The sequence below is a fragment of the Morus notabilis genome, unplaced genomic scaffold (genome assembly GCF_000414095.1).
Source record: "Morus notabilis unplaced genomic scaffold, ASM41409v2 Scaffold1276, whole genome shotgun sequence".
Lineage (NCBI taxonomy): Eukaryota > Viridiplantae > Streptophyta > Magnoliopsida > Rosales > Moraceae > Morus > Morus notabilis.
Window position 1 is genome coordinate 157,805 of NW_010361531.1, and position 18,425 is coordinate 176,229.

An 18,425-nucleotide genomic window follows, 5' to 3' on the forward strand; every position below is an offset into this window, starting at 1 on the left:
ATATATATATATATATATATATATATATATATATATATATATACGCACACACACATATATATATAGATAGAGAGAGAGAGATTTGTGATGATGATCAGAAATCTTACTCTGAGTTCTCGAACTTCGGTGACTAGAGTTCGAAGCTGAAGCTTGAATTTGGACAGTCGAAGCAACTCCATTTTCTCACCAGAGTTTTCCATGTCTCGAATGCTCCAGAAGTTTGCCAATGGCTCTCTCTTGGCTTTAATGCTCCAGAAGTTTCCACGTTCTCTGTTTTTCAAATTTTGTCCGCCACGAAAGTTTTCTTTCCCTCATTGCCGGCGAATTTTGGGTGATGTTTGTTTAGCATTTCCTTTCCCGCCATAAATTTAAAATTATTAGAAAGAATCTGTGAACGGAGATGGATAAAAACTTAAAAATGGTTATTGGCAGCATTTTTTCTCTCTTTTTTATTTTTCTCTCTTTTTATTTAAGTAAATTATAAATCTTACCTTTTCAGGTGCATTGTTACCTTTTTATGTACACTACCCCTCACTAGCCAGATATATTTTTATAACAAATTAAAAAGATTTAAGTCTCATTTATTTTACTGAGTTGAGTTTAAAATTTGAGTTTTACTATAATAAAAACTCTCAGAAACAGTCACATCTATTTTTATTTTTTTTTGCTACAGTAAAAAACTATCACATAAAGTCACATATCAATTCGAATTAAAAATCTGAATCAACGAACTAAACGGGTCTTAAAATACCCAGAGTTATATCCAAAACATAATTTGTTATCTCTTTTTCTTTTCTCTCTCTTCCCTGTCAGCGGTTATCAGTCATAATTTGTGTCAGCAATCGATGCCAGAGTTAGAGACAACCTTTCACTTTTTGTTAAAAATAGAAAAATAATCTAGTAGATTTTGAAGCATAATTTAACAAATTATGACTGACGAACGATGCCCAAGCCGAAAACAACATCTTATTTTTTATTGGAAGTAGGAAAATAAGTTGGCAAATTACGAATCATAATTGGCAAATTACGGCTAGTGCTGACAACCGACAACCAACGCCCAATAATTGAAAACTGACGGCCGACTACCGGCATCAATGACCGGAGATTGCTTTCTGGTGTCATCTAGTAATTCATATATTAGACTTTGACTAATTTAGTTTAAAAGGATAGAAATCTCTTGGCTAATATTTATGGGCTAAACATTTATGTCCCGTTTATTTTACTGATTTGAATTTTATTGCAGTAAAAAACTCAATTATATCTAATTTTTTTATTACAGTAAAAAATTCTCATATAAAATCACATCTCATCTTAAATTAAAAACTAAAATTAATAAATAGAACAGACTTTTAAATAACTCTATTTAATAGGTATTTGTCTTTTTTAGGAGGCGTTTAGTTAGAAAATTCAAACCATAATTTAAATCATAATTTATAATTCACTATAATATTTTTTTTATAAAAAATATAAATAAATTAAAAATAATTCTAATCACGTATTCTAATTCAGGAATATCTCCTTAGTCTTTTTAATTTTTAGAAAGTATCGGAATGGACAGAAGGCATTAACCAGGCCCGTACCCAGTCAGATTGTTTGTGCCTCGTGCTTCTTAGCCCTCCCACCCCAAAAGCTGAAAAACATGGGAAACTCTTTTCATTCCGAGTCCGACATCAAGCTGGCAGGGTGGGGCCCACCCTGTGAGTAATGGGATTAAGTCCATGCTGGGATGAATAGTACTATTTAAAAACACACACTAACATTAGCGTAAACTTGTGCCTTCTACTTACAATCTTGATTAAACACTTTTAACGATAACGTGATAAAAACACTTTGTCAAATACAGGTGTTTGGTTTATATATTTAGAATTATAATTTAAATTTTTTTTTTTTAAATATTATAGAAAATCATGAATCATGATTCAAAATTATAGATGAATATAAGAAACAAACGTCTCCTAAAATCTGTAAAGTAAATAAGTAATTGAACACTATACATCAAGAGTACTGGTCAATGGCACTCAGATGCTTGTTAACAAATTTGTAGATAGAATTTGATAGAGTTGCAGTATTTTATGAAATATGTACCTTGACCCCTCTAATGAGAGGAATTTATAGACCACCGCGACTACGAGTCATTAGAAGGATTTATAGACCACTAAAGATGACTCATGGCCTCTGTTTGGTTTACTAATTTAAATTTTATTAGTTTGTAATTTTTTAATTTGAATATAAAATTTTAAACTGTATGATTTAAATTATAATTTGAATTGACATTTAGATGTATAGTTAAAATTTTAATTTAAATAGAAAATAAAATTTAAATTTGTATTTGATAGGTGTGAAAAGTAAATAAAGTGGACACTTTTTTACTGTTTAAAAATGGTTTAAACGGTTGAACTTGAGGATGGGCTAAACTTTAAATTGAGTCGTTTAACTCAATTCAAACGGAAACTATAATTCAAACTGCATGCTTACTAAACGTCAGTTCAAATTGAATTAAACTGAACTAAATTAGTAAAATAAATAGGGGCATAATAATTTTTGAGTTTACCTCCACATAAATAAAGGATTTATTTTCTTTATTGATGTAGGTTGAATTTGTTCTCTTTTTAACGGATGAACAGTTCAATGTGTTAGTTTCATACAATGATTGCCGATGCTAAATTGATGTGCAAAAGTTAATAATAAACTTGGCGATTGGATGATGGCCGAGTTGGAGCTCAGGCGTCAGGTGCCTAGGCGTGTTTCACCAGAGTGGCCATTTGAGATTTTCTCTCAAGACTATCATCACATTTTTTATCATTCTCTTTGTTCATTGTTTGATACATAGGCTGCAGTAATATAATATATAATATATTATTATTTAAATAAAAAATGAGATAATTGAATTCATGTGTCAAATAATAAATGAAAAAAATAATAATAAAGAGTTAAAAAAAAGTAACGTTATCATTTCTCTTTCTGTAAATTGTGATTGCAATGGTTGATCATGGCCTTGGGCTTCTCTTTCTTTTGCATAGCATGTGCTCCTGTGAATTGGTCACGTATAGTCAAGGTCATGACGATTTTATTGGTTATTTTAGTATGACAAAAATACTCTCCAACAAATACATTATAATTTATACATTAACATAAGCATTAAAAAAAAGGAAAACAAAAGAAAAGAAAAATAGATGCTTGCAAAATTTTTACATAATGCAATAACATATGCATTACATATATGTTGTTAAGAGCTGCTTAATAATTTTCCCTATCCCCATCAAGATAATTACATTTCTCTCTAACGGATTCAATACCACGTTATTTTATACGAAAAAGATTAACAAAAAATTTTACTCTAACAAGTTCGTGATGTTATCTAATTACATTTTGGGGATCTAGCATGCCATTATTGCCATTAACAAGATCAATACCTAAGCAATGATTGACACCCTTTTCTCCTCACACAAAGTGAAACATGGTTTTCCCACGTTATTTGTTTTGTACAATGTAACAAATCATAAAAGTTTTTTCTCCACAAAGTTTTAAACAACCGTCTATATCATACAACAACACATTTTGTTCTAACACGTGAACGCGTCCTAGAAGACCCGAATTCTAAAAATTCTGTTGAAGCCCCACTAATAGAAAGTCTTTTCATATTCAACAAGTTATTTCAGAATTTAAGAAATGCCATTGAAAGCGTGACATTGCCATTGACCTTTTCATGAGTTTGCCAAAGTTGAAAACTGATGGGAATGGAATATATATACATACATATATATATATATATATGTATATAAATATATATACATTTTAAAATTTGCATATTCAAAATGGTGTCCAGCAGGTTATGGAAAACATGTTTGAGAAGTTAAATCAAAGTTTCAATCGTCTAGTCACTTGTGTTCCCCATCTAATTTATACTATGAGGCTGTCAAGAGCTCTATCTGCCTTACAGCTTTGATTTCAACGAAGCCATAATTGAACAAATTTTAGGCACTTCAGAACTGATCATGAAATATCACGAAGAGAGAAAATCCCATTTCTTTCAAATTATTAGTTATCAAAAGGGTCCACATACCAGCAATGTGCCCCCATGGAAGTCAAGAAAGTGGACAGTTTTTGCTTTTCATTAAGCTAAAATTTGCTGTCAAATCTGAAATATTTGGCTCAAGTTTCATAGCTTTTGACGTCGCAGCTTATTGGTAGACTCCTGTTATACCTACTGCATGCCTCCACATGGAATACCAATAAGAGCACGACCCTTTTAACTCTTTTGAGAGAAGCAAAGTCTATTTATTCGGTAATATATCAAAGTTCGTCCTAATTTCTCCTCTTTTGTTCAATGATTATGAGGGTTTTCTGGCTAAAGATGGGTTTTGTTGGTCTTGTGAGGAGAACTTGCAATAATAATAATAATAATAATAACAATAATAAATAAAAACCTACTAACTTTATTATTATGAAAAGTATATTAGGAAAAGTATCTTTATTAATAGTTTTGACTTTATAGGTTTTTATTTTCATATTAGAAGAAAGTTTCTTAATTTTTAATTTTAGCTAACTTATCCAATTATATGCTTTCTACTATGTATTTATATGGAGTTCATTCGGTTGTGCTCTTTACTAGTGAATTCTCTATTTATTTTTCTAGTCCGTAAATGTAGGCACATTGCCAAACTACGTTAATTATTATTTATATTATGACTTACCTATCTAGTTATCAAAATATATTTCCCTCTATGTTATTATACTGATCAACAATTAGAAAATGATAATCGTAAATGCCTTATGCATAGTCTGAAATCGAACTAGTCATATTAGAATGTATAGATAACAAATAATAATGATATTATCACTTATTCATCAAGTTATCAAAATAAAACGATAACTACTATCTTAAGCAGAATTTGAAATGTTGGGACTAAATCTAGAGATAACAAATATTGATAAGACTCTTATCTTGAGCATATTTTAATACTAGGTTGCCTGAATAGATTTTTCTCTTGTAAAATGTTGCACAAGAGCTGGTGTCTTTTTGTTATGTTTATTTCTTTTTTTAAGCTCAATTCATTTTACCGATTCGAGTTTAAAATTTAAATTTTATTACAGTAAAAAATTATAAAAAATAATCACATTTAATTTTTTTTACTATATTAAAAATTTTCAGATAAAATCACATATCAATTCGAATTAAAAATTTAAATTAAAAAGTGAAACGGACCGTTAATTCATATAGGTATAATATATAAAATTATAAAGAAAGCTGTATATATGTGTGTGTATATATATATTGTATATATTTGTGTCTGACAACTAACACAGCCAGCAGCGAACTAATTGAATTATTTGACAATCATCAATGAAGTAGGGACCCAACCCTGTCAGTAGGTTACATTGAAATAGACCTTTAAAAGCATAAAACCACAAGAACTGGTGCCTCACAGTTAGATGGACCTGACAACTATAATTGTCAATCACTGGAGGTGCTTCATTGTCGCATCCAAAATTAATCCAGACTTGACTCTGGTCTTTATCATTTGCTTTATTCCCTCCATTGAAAATGATGGACCCTACATTTTAATAAAACTGCGATAATATATATTTTATGTGTTTAAATTTATAATTTTAATTTTATTTTATAATAATTTTTTATAAAAAATTTAAATTTTAAATATTAAAATTAAAAATTATTAATTTAAATATATGAACTAAACGCGTTCAAAATATTCTGTTGTAAAAAACTTTAAACTTTTAAACGATATAAGAAGACATTTAACTTGAATAATATTCTCATTTTTTTCCATTATGTCACGCTGCTCTCATATAATTTGCAATTATTTCATCCAAAAATATAACTTTCAATTAAAAACCAAACATTTATTTTCTTATTTCTTAGCTTTGAGTTTTTATTTTTTATTTTAAGTATAGCTTTGCGTTGTCTTCAAAGTAGTATCCGATCTCGTGCCATTCGTCAACCTCATCGTATTTGTGGCATACTTTTCTCCTTTCTTTATCCCCTGCCAGAAAAATCAATGGCATACCCACCTGTTTGTAAAAATGTCAGGGCAGCTTCTAATTCAACCGAATTGGATCCGTTTAGTTTACTGATTTAAATTTTTAATTTGAGTTGAAATGTGATTTTATGTGATAATTTTTTACTGTAATAAAAAAATTAAGTGTGACTGTTTATAAAAACTTTTTAATGTAACAAAATTCAAATTATAAACTCAAATTAATAAAATAAACGGACTGCCTGCAGCATTTTTTTTTTCTCTCCCACATGTCATGCCTTGCCTCGCATAGCATGGCGATAAATACCAACTTTGAATTTGATGCAACAGATAGTGCTGAACTGAATTTCTCCACGAGTTAAGCATTTAACACGTGTAGAATATTATTTACCAGGCATGTGACAGCTACATATATTACCACGTGCTCAAAACAGATCCAAAAAAAGAAAAAAACGAAAAATCATAAGATATTTGAGCTGTCTAGCTTTCTTTCCTGTAACCCAAATATATGGCTATGAGAGTTTGGACCAAAAAAATCCATCACTATCTCCTCCATACACATGTGACGGAATAATATATTTTGCAATGACCAAGATAATCTTTTTCATGACCTTATCTATGCCTAACTATATATAACTGACATTCAAAACGGCAACGGTTGGCATTATTATTAGTGTCGCTCTAAGTATTAATCTCATCCATCAACTTTTTTGATAAAAGGGTTTTTGCATTACACTGCTTGGCTGCAATTGCTAAATCTGAAAACAACTAATCCTTAGTAAATGAGGATCCAAATGGGCTCAGAAGTAGTAATGCTTTTAAAACGTCAGGTGGGTTTTTAATTAAACTTGATCTGTAATAATAAAAAAAGTTTGAAATAATCAACTTGCGAACTTTTAATATGAAAGTTATACCTTGTCTTGAACTGTTAAATTTGTACTAAATATTATAATTTTGCATACTTTTTGTTTATTTTGATATGATTTTAATCAGATATGATATTCGTAAGCGTGCATTATCCTTGCAAATACTCTAGAAAGCTCCTTTTAAATAACAGGGGTTAAAATAAATCCAATATGACATGGGATTTTAATAAGGAAAAGTGGGGTTTGCTTCACATGATTTAGGGATGAGATAAGAACGGACTGTTTAGATGTCTCATCGCACATAGATGCTTCAAAAGGCCAGCTTATGTTCTATTAAAAGTAACGACATTATTACCATTTGCCAGGGCAATTCTTTAAGCACGTGAGAAATACAATCTTAGTCCACAGCTAAAGAAAAATCGCTTTCATGTGGTTGGCCAATGTCATTTACTTGCTAAAATTGCATCAATTTGGGAATCTTTATTTTACCCAAAAAGAACAATGCCCATTTCAAGCAATATATACTTCTAATGGTACGTGGTTATAAGCCAATTGGGGAGATTGCTTATGCACATGGTATTTTCTTATGGATTAACACTGAAGATTGTTTTGAAGCGCTTTTGGTAATCTATTTGTGTTTTAAATGCTCGGAAAAGAGCAAAAGAAATTACAGCTCTGAGTAGGCTGTTGATACTCAAAATTTTACAAGATATCGGCCCGACCCAAATCGAATAAATACAACTCCACGTATGACCCTCTCTAAAAGAGCCCCAACATAAGCTAAATGACATAACGAGGCCCCCTTTCGCAAAACTTTTTGTCAATAATTTTTGTGGAGAAATTAGGAAAGTATGAAAAGGATTATTTGAGGTTGGTCATTTTATTAAGACATGTAATATCTACTTATAGGCAAACACATGCACAATTAAATATAACACGTTCATGTGAAAGCCTCAAAGGCACTTGAAAAGCATCCCAACTTAAGATAATCATCTATAATTATTTATTTTTTTGTGATAAATTACATTGCTTGAGGAGGGGATGCCCCACATTGCAAGAATTAACACTAATCCTATTATTTAGTGCCATTAAAAGGAGTTTTCTTATTCCTTAAAAAAAATAAAAAAATAAAAAGAAGAGTTTTTCTGTTTTGAAAGACATAAAAAAGTTTAAGAGTTGTTATTTTGGAGTGTAACTTGAGTGTAGTTTTTTAGTTAAATTTGAGTTATAACTTGAGTTGAAGTTATAACTTGAATAAAGTTGAAACTTAAAAGAACGTAAACTTGAATAAAGTTGGAACTCGAATTGTCTTTTTTAAAATTTTTTGGACAAAAGAACATGCCCTTAGTTACTTAATGAGAGAAGCTAATTACCGCTACAAATGTCGTAATTGTTAATCTTTACCTTATTATAGATTATGCCTATAAGGAAATTGTTCATTCACACTCTTCTTAAAACTATTTCAATAAATTTTTTTTAAAAGGAATCATAAATTTATTGAGGGTAAATGATTCTAACAATTATAATTAAATAAAAATTATTCATGCATCTTTAAGGGAAATGGACATTCTTTGCTACATCAACATACTAGTAGGTCAAAATTTTTGTCTGTCAAATATGCATAAAATCATATCAAAATTAAAAAGTACGCAAATCTAATAGTTAAAAAACCTGAAATATCGGTACGCTAGAAAATATACCTATCCTTAATCATATGCAATTATATGATTTTCCTAATTTAGTCAAAGACTTCGTGCGTCAGGTGCACCAATTACCTCCTAATCAAATCTAAAAGACTAATCCATCGTTGTTGAGAACTGTATATAAAATAGACAGTTAATTACACACATTATAATCACAACTAATCATTTATTATTGAAGACCCGCTTTAATAAATCATACGGTTCGCAAATCCAAAATATCGTGATTTGAGAAGCGATAAACTCGGCTTTTTGTATTTTTTTACATTGTATTTTGTACTTGCGTTTTTTGAAGTCAGTAGCTGACCCCAGCCTCCCACCCAACCCAACCAAGTACGTCCCAGCCCCTCCATCGTGTGGGCAACCCTTGTCTACTCTGCCGCTTGATAAAGAAAGAATGGTTGACCCAAGAAGTACGAATATCCAACGGCGGAGATGAAATGCAATAGAAAGTAAAAAATTGAAAAAGAAAAAAAAAAAAAAAACATTGTGCACTAGCAAGTAGCATCAAAGAAGTAAATCAAGAAGCACCAATAAATGGTTAAAGTAAAATGTCTTTCTTTATTCTCACCATAGGTGACGGTTTCAGGTTTTTATATATTTCTTAATTTCATTTCAAAAATTAAGAGTCATTCATTTTATTAGTTCGAATCACAATTTAAATTTTTAATATAATATTTTTTCTCATAAAAACTTAAATTAAACATTTTCAGCTATAATATTATCTCTTGCATAAATTCACTTTTTAACTAAACTTCTTAACTCGAATGAGCGAAATGAATAAAGTCTAAATGCCCATGTGATTGGGTTTGTATTGTAATAGGAGTGAGACAAAGCTAATTTTTTATGCTTTATTGGTAAATTGTTAATTTTTTGTAAAAAATAGTGGTGGCAATTTGAGTCATGACACGAAACACGATTCGAAACCCGTACAAAGTTGGGGGTTTGGGTTTACTATAAATGAGTTTGTGTCATAATTAGTTTGACACGATTAACACGAATTGACACGATTAACTATATGTGTCATCTGGAATCAAATGATGTGTGATATAACATGAAAGTCTATATGACGTATTAAATACAAATAATATGAATGTTAATATTTGTATGCAAAATTCATTTATTTTTCTTAAACGAAAAGATAAATTGACTAATAAAGATGTTAAACTTGTCATGATCGTGTTAAAGAAGTCATTATTATATGAGTTATTTATTCAATATATTAATTTAAACAGGTTATGGGGATTGACACGATTAATACGATTAATAAATGAGTCACGTTTGGGTTGACATTTTTGACATGTTTAATAAACGGGTCATGTTTGGGTTAATGTAATCTGACACAATTAATAAACGGGTTGACACAAACATGACTCACTAACACAAATTATCACCCCTAGATATAAATGAGAGAAAGGGGGACGAGATGACATTAACGATTTGTTTTTTTATTCTTTTATTAAGATAAAAGATGAGCAAATGAAAATATTAAAAAAGGCTATAACAAATGAATATAGCTAGAATGACAATATTATATGTTAGGGGTAAAATCAGCACCAAGATTGCAACTGTAAACGTGGACAACATCTTGTGAAAGAAGGTCGACTAGGATCGACTAGCCGCAAATTGACCTGAGAGACAGAGTAAATTGGAGAAGCACGATGACAGGTGACCTGTGGGAGCATGATAACAAGGGACTCATCGGACCGCCGCAGATAAATCATGAAAGAAAGTTCTTTGGAGGCCTTGATGTATGAATCACCCAAATCTAGTAATAAAGGCATAAATCAGATTAATATTGAAAAGAAAGTAACCACAAATCAAATAAGAAAACAAGATAAGAGGAAAGTCAACTGAAAGAAAGGTAAACTATCTAATTGCCAAATCTAGAGGCCTTGATGTATGAATCACCCAAATCTAGTAATAAAGGCATAAATCAGATTAATATTGAAAAGAAAGTAACCACAAATCAAATAAGAAAACAAGATAAGAGGAAAGTCAACTGAAAGAAAGGTAAACTATCTAATTGCCAACCAACAACACATTAGCTCAAAGAAGAGGCAACTAAAGGATCTTATCTTATAAATAGAGGATTATGATCACGAATTTACATATCATACAGATCTCATATTCCACATTCTGCATATTCACTCCCTCTCTATAAATTCTCTCTCTATCCTCCTCCTCATCCTCTCTCTCTCATTCTTTTTCATCATTGTAATTGTACTTTTACATTGTATATTGAAATTCCGAGACCCTGCAATGGACGTAGCATTTTCATTGAAGGTGAACCACTATAAATCTATGTGTTCATTTAAAGCCCGTTTAATTCGTTGATTTAAGTTTTTAATTCGAGCAAATATATGACTTTATGTGAGAGTTTTTTACTATAGCAAAAAAGTTAGATGTGACTGTTTCTGAGAGTTTTTTATTGTAGCAAAACTCAAATTCTAAACTCGAATTGGTGAAATTAACGAGGCATTACTTTTCTGCACTTTTCGTTCTTGCTCTAACACGCAATCGACTCAAATTGACTCACCAACCGTGATCAATATTCAAGAGCGGTCATTAGCTCTCTAAATAAATTTAATTATAGAATCCGGCCATGCATTGTAAAATTTAACGAATCACACATTTTCTCACGTGATCCAGTAATTATACTGATATCATTTATCATTATTTCTACATTACAAGTGAATTCATAGCAAACCACGTAATATTAATCATTTTACACGAATGACACCAATAACATTATATAACTTAAGAGCATCTTAAATTTAAATGTGAGTATAATAGTATATTTTACCCTAATAAATATAAAAATAATATTTTTAATATGCTATTATTCTAATAACAATGCAGTACCAAATTAGCGTGTTAATAACAAATTGACGTTGAAGTAAAAAAAAAGAAACACCAATATATAATACGAAAATAATGCCTTGGTCTTACGATATATAGGTATACCCTTATCTCAAATACCTATATTATTTCATTGTTTAATTTGTTAATGATAGTGATGATTCTTTAAAAATAATAATAATAATAATAATAATGAGTTGAAGTTGGATTTGTACAGGGGTGCTGATAAATAGGAGGAGATCAGGAGATGTGGATGTGGGGGGGATGAAACGAAAAAGAGAAGGAACACTGACACGCTGGAGGCTCCGAGAAAAGCTCAACTGGGAAGTGGACTTTGATTCGCGATTCCCGAGGCTCTTGTCTCTGCTTTAGTGCGAGTTGGGTGGGCACAGTGCGCACCAATCTCCACTGTCTAAGGAGATCACACACACACACGCACACACACAAACACAAATGCACGTACCAAACACACACACACACACTCTCTCTCTCTCTCCTCTTTCTCTCTCTAGCTCTCGCTTTCCAATTTCTAACTTAAATGCGATCTCTTTCTCGCAGCTTCCTTTACGAAGCTACTTAAAAGCTCAGCTTTCGCTTCCTCCATTTTTTCTCCTCTTCCGTATTTTTAAAGGACACCGGGCTACCATTGAACTGCCATTTCGAAATCCCAAAAACCTCTCTCTCTTTCTCACTCCATAGTTGAGTCGCTTCGAGAATCTTCTTTTCTTCCATTGCAAATTAATGCGAAAAGGCCGTTGATCCGAATTGGAGGCTTGAGCTGTTTCGGATCGGGTTTGGGTAATGGATCCGCTCGCGCTGATGAACGCGGACTCGTTCCCGAACGCCAATGCGGCGTCGTACAACCTGGCGGAGAACTGGCCGTTCCCGATTAACGGCGCCGGCGTCGGAGACCCAGGAGGCGGATTGGGGCTCCGGCGGCCGCAGTTTGGGCAGAGTTTGGCTCCGTTTGGGGACGTTTTGGTCGTCAATCGGGACGTTTCGGGTAATGATCCCATGAGTTTGGACCAGAGAGGGAACCACGGGGGCGCCAGGAAGCGGCGTGATGTGGTGGAAGATGATTCGCCCAAGGGCGTGTCCACTAGTAGTGGCAATGGCGTGGTATTTCCTTCATTTTCAATCTACTTTTAACTTCAAAGCTCTATTTTGAACTTCTTATTGCTAAATACTGTGTAATGCTTTAATCATATGTAATGTTTAGTATGTCTTGCTTAATGTTGTGTGAAGTTGACACTCTAGCTCTTAACATATGTCTATTTGATCTGGATTGATCTTAGAGTTTCTGCAATGTAAATTTTGTAGTTAGTCTATAGTTTCTATTCGTCTCCACTATTTTATTATTGATTTGAACTTATCACCAAGTGCTTTAGAGTAGAGAATGGAATCTGGGTGAATATTTGATTATTGGTGTAAATTACTTTTCAAGTAGTGCAAGTTGGGAGGGAAATTTGGAACGCTCATGATAATGTTCCATCCCTTTTTGTCATTTTTGCAGAATGATTGTGATGGAAAACGGCTAAAAACTTTGGGATGTAAAGAAGAGAATCACGAATCCAAAGCCGAAGCAGAACTGAGTGCAGGCAAGCCTGCAGAACAAAATGCTCGGCCGCCTGAACCGCCTAAGCAGGACTACATCCACGTACGAGCAAGAAGGGGTCAAGCTACTGATAGCCACAGTCTCGCAGAAAGAGTAATTTACTTGAATCCTCCTGAACATGTTGTAATTTTGTATTTGCAAATCATTTCAAGCTAACTTATTAGTAATAGCCGAAATTTTGGGGGAGGTAACTGGACCTTAGATCTAGGCAGAGCAAAATATTTTCTTAGGTAAGGGGTATTGAACTTCTGATCCAGGCATCTTGTATCTCCTTTTATCATATACGTTACTATAAATTAAATGACACTGGATTGAATCTAGATCTATTGAATGAGAATTGCTGATTGGAACCATACGGTGGACAGGCTAGAAGAGAAAAGATAAGTGAAAGAATGAAAATGCTTCAAGACCTGGTCCCTGGCTGTAATAAGGTATGCTTATAGTACTTACTTTTCTTAAATTTATCTCCGAATCATTACTGTAGAATAGTTTTTATTTGCTTGCAAACATATTTTTAGGATTAATCTTGGCCAAAGTTGGAGCCCCTTTTTTGTTTTTCATGCTTAGGTGAGAAATTGACAAAGTTGGAATTCAGTACTTACATGCTACGCCAGTGTGGATATTAGTTACCAGTTTATATTTAACAGGGAATATTTTGAGTGAAAAATGACGTTAAGATGGGTGGTTTTTATTTAGGTTATTGGAAAAGCACTGGTTCTTGATGAGATAATTAATTACATCCAATCATTACAGCGTCAGGTTGAGGTATGTATATCCGCTGCTTTTTTTTCCTTTTTGTTCTTGGTCTCTCCCTCACAGGACTTGAGCTTCAGCCTTACTGTCTACCGGATTTCGCAGTTCCTATCTATGAAGCTTGAAGCAGTTAATTCCAGAATGAATCCGGGGATTGAAGTGTTTCCTTCTAAAGATGTGAGTCCTAACGATATGCTAAGATTCCATAGATCAGATTCTCACGTTTGAATACTATATAACTGGTCTGTATTTTCTTTCATGTTATCCACAATTACTATGTTTGTCACATATAATTCCCCTTGCTTCCAAGATCCTTGACTATATCTTGAATTTTGTTATCGTCTTGTCTAATTTAATATGAGAAAACAAGGATAAAGGGTTGGTATGAGATTTGTCTAGGATGTTGGAGGAAACATTTACAGTCTTTCCTTTTGTAGACTCGCATGTCCCTCATATCCTAACTCTGCTTCGCCGTTCTTTTTAAGTCAATAATTTGCTTAATATGGGTTTTTTCTCCATGGAAATCTATATATATTTTGAATGTATGCGCTTCATGGGAAATATGAGATTTTCATTCTATGCACTTAATGGGAAAAATGAGTCCGGAGTTGTAATTTATTCCATGTTTGATCTGAACAAAGTGGTTGGACTATGTGCAACTCAGGCAAGGTTGACACTTAGGCTTAGTCACTACGTCACAGAGAGACGATTAAAAAAGTTTCCTCCTTTTTTCATGGACTTTCATTCTTTTAACAGGTCAATTTAGCATCTCAATACGGTCAACAAACATTTGAGGCTGCTGGAATGGCATTTGGTTCACAACCTGCAAGGGATTTTAGCCGCGGATCATCGCCAGAGTGGTTACATATGCAGGTTGGTGGCGGTTTCGAAAGAACAACATAGTCAAGAAAAAAACCTCGTCAACTGGTAATAAAAACATGAAAAGGCAGCACTTATTCATTCAGTTGTTGTCAACAAGTATACCCCATTATGGAAAACCGATAGAAAGACCTTTGATCTCATTTTCTACTTCAGGCCTGGAGTTGTTATTGTTGTCTACGAAGACCAACATTTAGTATCGGAATATCTCCCTTTGTTCGTCGTGGAAAATGAATCTTCAGTCCCTGTGTCTCCTAGAAGGCTCCTCCATATTCTTCTCCTTATCAGTACCAAGTATAACACGCTGGAAGGTTATTGATCTTGTAAAACAGAATGTTTCTTTCTTGTTTCTAAATTTCTGATGCTCACATCCTATGTAAACCTTATTTTGACATTGGATTTGTTAAAAGCTGAAGCTGCATTAAATAAATTATCCATTTTGGTGTATTCCCTTCGGTCCTAAGTTGACAGTGAAATTCTTTTCCTCATGTCCTAGTGTTTGAGACGGATCGTTGCTATACATTTTTCCACAGTCGCAGATTTGGAGTAAACTTATCTGTTTAACCCCTAAAAAGTTTCTTATTTACATACAGCTGTAACATAAAAGCCAAATGCAAAATCTTTCTACAGAAATCTTATGCAACATGAAGGTGGTCCAAGAGGAATTATAGAAATAGCTACTAATGAAATTATGTTACTGGTTGTGCTTTACCATAGGAACTTCCTCCCTGATTAAAGTTATTCCCACTTGTTTGGAAATAGGAAAGAGTCGCCCAGATCACACGAAGGAGCAGGATCGCCACGAACACCATGCCTCCAAGGTTGCAGACGACCTGACATCAAAATTTTCACTACTCTGTTAGTACTCAGGTTTCTTCCAAAGTTTACCAACAGAATCAGATTCTTGGACTTATGGACCTTAGGTAATTTTTCAATGGTCAATAGTTTGGTTTTGTCCCTGAGGATTTGGTCAAATCACGAGTGTGATTAGTAAGATTCATTTCATAGGTTCTTGCCTTTCACATAAAATATTACTATATGAGCACACACACGGGAGTTATATCAGCATGCAATTAAGTGAAAATTAAGTACAAAACGACATGTGTTGGAAAGATCAGCACTTGGAAAGCAAATACCTCAAGAAGTGCTTTAACGATAGAAAGTGAAGCCAATAGCAGAAGCCCATCAACCGCAAAAGACACCTAAGTTCCCCATTCGTGAACAAAGAAAGAGAAAGGAAACAAAAGAATTAGCATATCCTTTCTTAATGGCTAGTAACCACTAGCCACTCTGATTTGGTTGGTCATGATATTTGCCTGCGTTGCGTATGCAAATATACAGCTAGAAGATACGAAGCAACAGAAATAAATCCTACACTATAACATAAAGTTGGCTAAAAACAATAAAATAAATGTAAAACAGTGTTCCTTGGTCAATTTATATTTTATAGTTAAATTATTATTGTTTGTAATTATGATGTGGATAACATATCTGCATTATAGTCTCTACAAACCATAAACACACACCTCCAACAATTGAGTTTTTAATTTTAGTTGATACGTGATTTTATGTAAAAATTTTTTACTTTAGTAAAAAAATTAAATGTGATTATTTTTAATAATTTTTTTTTTAATAAAATTTGAATTTTAAACTCATGAACGTGACAAAAATTGCGTTCCTCTAGATCCAAAACATCAGTGATACAGACGACATTTACCACCACGATCAAAAGTTAATTAAAGAACAACGAAACGACCAAAAAAAAAAAAAACCAAACAGCATTACCAACTGGGTCGATATCGCCGGAGGCAAAACAGAGCGTGAGGCCTTCTTGGCGCGCTTGGAGATCTTCTTGACCATGCTCTGCAGAAACCTCACCAACAAATCAACACTGCTCTCCTCCGTTTCCTCTTCTTCTTCTCCTTCATCATCAGTCTCGTCGCCCTCCGCCAGTTCATCGCCGTCGAAAAAGAAACTATCGCCGGCATTAATCTCCCGCGCTTCTTCACTCGTCGAATTGTTCAGCTGAGAACAACAGAAAATGATCCAGACTTTGTGACCTTGTCTGAGTTGTCTTAGAAGAAGAGAAAAGAGAAGAGAAGAGGAGACGAACCTTGCTATGGCGACAAATGCTGATTCTGGGGTTTGTGCGAAATGGGTGGTGAAAAGAAGGGTATGGGAAGTTCGCACGTTGTAGATTGTGGGAGCGTGAGCACAGGAGGTGACCGGTGGTGGTGAAAGTGGGAAATGGGGGTGGTGATAATGTGGTTGTGGTTCCTCCTGCCATTTCGGTACCAGAAACGCTTATCCTATCCGTGATTGAAAAGAGCCTTTTTACTTGGGCTAGGCTTGTCACAGGCCTAACCCGAGTGGGCTTCATTCACGATTAGGAGTCTGAAACATGAGACAAATACCTTGTAAATAATTAAATTAACTAATATATTTTAAAACTATTTAAAATAAATATCAGTAAATTAATAAATTAAAATTTAAGTGACGTAGGATTGTAAAAAGAAAATTTAGGTGGTAGAGAATTTTTTTATCACATAAATCTAATCAATAAAAAATTTATGGGATAAAAAATATTTTTATTACTATTTATTTTAAATAGATTTAATTCTATTTACTTAATTTAATTTTAAAAATATGTTATTTATAATTTCTATTTAAATAGTACCCTTTGGGTGTTTGAGCACAAACATTGGACCATTAATTTTTAGTCAAATAACTTGATAAACACTCTTTAAAAGTGTACAAATCACGATTTTTATCATTTATTCTTGATTCACAATTTTTTTTGTCAAATAATTACATTAACAAAAAGGTATTTATCAATAGTAAAGGGTAAAAGTTTATACTCGTGTACTCTTAAAGGTAAATTCTCAATTTTCTCAATAACAACTATATTAGTTAAAATGATATCAATCAATAATAAAGAGTTAAAATTCATACTCATTTACTCTAAGAATGAGTTAAGCAATTTTTTCTTTTGGGTTTAACATGCCTTTAAAATTCAATACCTTTACATTTATATTATATTAAAAATGCTCTTTTTCAAAGATGTTTGATCATCTTTTTCGAGAAGAACAAAATTATTTGACATGATCTTTCAGGATATTTTTTTAATAAATCTAGTGTTTGTCTATACCGTTTAGGTGACAAAAATATAAAGGTGACATCTTTTAAATTTCATTTCTCTTGCTCTCTCTTTTTTCCTTTTTTGAAATAGATTATAAAAAGAAATTTGAAGAATGCCACAAGACAAATCTCATTATCAAGAGTATGGGGAAGTTCACAAAAGTATGGTATATATTTTCTTAAATTGAATTTTCATTATCAAATCTCAGCTTCATTTGGTAAAAGTTTACGAAAAATATTGTACATATATCTAAACAACAAAGTAATTGACATATACTCTTAGACATATAAAAGTTGAGGCATTCCATTTAATTTTCTTTATCATTAATTATCAAGAGTTTGGGAATTTTTTTTTCTCTCTAAAGATTGAAGGAGATTGGAGGAAATGAAAATGAAAAAAATAGCTTATAATGGACCGTCCCCACTCACCATATCATACATGCATTTATTATGATACCTATTGTCATGAAAAAATAGAGAATTTACTCTTGAAAATACATAATTATGGAACTTTATCGTTTATTTTTGATAAATATAATTTTATTAGTGTAATTATTTAATTAAAAATATTATGAATTAAAAGTAAAAGGTAAAAATTATGACTCACATATTTTTA

The 18,425-nt window shown here is 32.5% G+C and overlaps 3 protein-coding genes across 4 annotated transcripts in view; 1 reads left to right on the top strand and 2 right to left on the bottom strand.

The window, feature by feature from the left end:
• LOC21394272 (protein GRIP) overlaps positions 1-179 on the bottom strand; it is a 2,296-nt gene extending 2,117 nt beyond the window's left edge. Inside the window, exon 1 of the mRNA XM_024166814.1 lies at positions 108-179. Coding sequence (XP_024022582.1) covers positions 108-179 — 72 coding nt within the window. The remainder of the gene's footprint in view (positions 1-107) is intronic.
• Positions 180-11,971: 11,792 nt separating this feature from the next.
• LOC21394273 (transcription factor BHLH089) lies at positions 11,972-15,504 on the top strand. 2 transcript variants are annotated; one of them, XM_024166817.1, is made up of 8 exons: positions 11,972-12,543; positions 12,938-13,132; positions 13,405-13,470; positions 13,736-13,804; positions 13,898-13,969; positions 14,549-14,719; positions 14,828-14,982; positions 15,434-15,504. In XM_024166817.1, exons 1-6 carry the CDS (start codon positions 12,226-12,228, stop codon positions 14,693-14,695), a joined length of 867 nt encoding a protein of 288 aa, XP_024022585.1. In that variant the 5' UTR covers positions 11,972-12,225; the 3' UTR covers positions 14,696-14,719; positions 14,828-14,982; positions 15,434-15,504. The 2 variants fall into 2 exon arrangements, with proteins under 2 accessions (XP_024022585.1, XP_024022584.1); XM_024166816.1 differs by having other exon boundaries at positions 14,549-14,982.
• LOC21394274 (protein SHORT HYPOCOTYL IN WHITE LIGHT 1) lies at positions 14,993-17,030 on the bottom strand. The gene is made up of 4 exons (XM_010099934.2): positions 16,785-17,030; positions 16,457-16,696; positions 15,808-15,873; positions 14,993-15,504 (listed from the first exon to the last, which is right to left on the bottom strand). Exons 1-4 carry the CDS (start codon positions 16,956-16,958, stop codon positions 15,361-15,363), a joined length of 624 nt encoding a protein of 207 aa, XP_010098236.2. The 5' UTR covers positions 16,959-17,030; the 3' UTR covers positions 14,993-15,360.
• Positions 17,031-18,425: the final 1,395 nt, after the last annotated feature.

Excerpts from the sequence above, each read along its gene's own strand:
- LOC21394273 (XM_024166816.1), top strand. The coding sequence starts at position 12,226 with ATGGATCCGCTCGCGCTGATGAACGCGGACTCGTTCCCGAACGCCAAT. Across the intron at positions 13,471-13,735 it reads TGGTCCCTGGCTGTAATAAG|GTTATTGGAAAAGCACTGGT; the intron begins GTATGCTTATAG and ends GTTTTTATTTAG. Across the intron at positions 13,805-13,897 it reads CATTACAGCGTCAGGTTGAG|TTCCTATCTATGAAGCTTGA; the intron begins GTATGTATATCC and ends CGGATTTCGCAG.
- LOC21394274 (XM_010099934.2), bottom strand. The coding sequence starts at position 16,958 with ATGGCAGGAGGAACCACAACCACATTATCACCACCCCCATTTCCCACT. Across the intron at positions 16,697-16,784 it reads GCATTTGTCGCCATAGCAAG|CTGAACAATTCGACGAGTGA; the intron begins GTTCGTCTCCTC and ends TGTTGTTCTCAG. Across the intron at positions 15,874-16,456 it reads CGGCGATATCGACCCAGTTG|GTGTCTTTTGCGGTTGATGG; the intron begins GTAATGCTGTTT and ends TGGGGAACTTAG.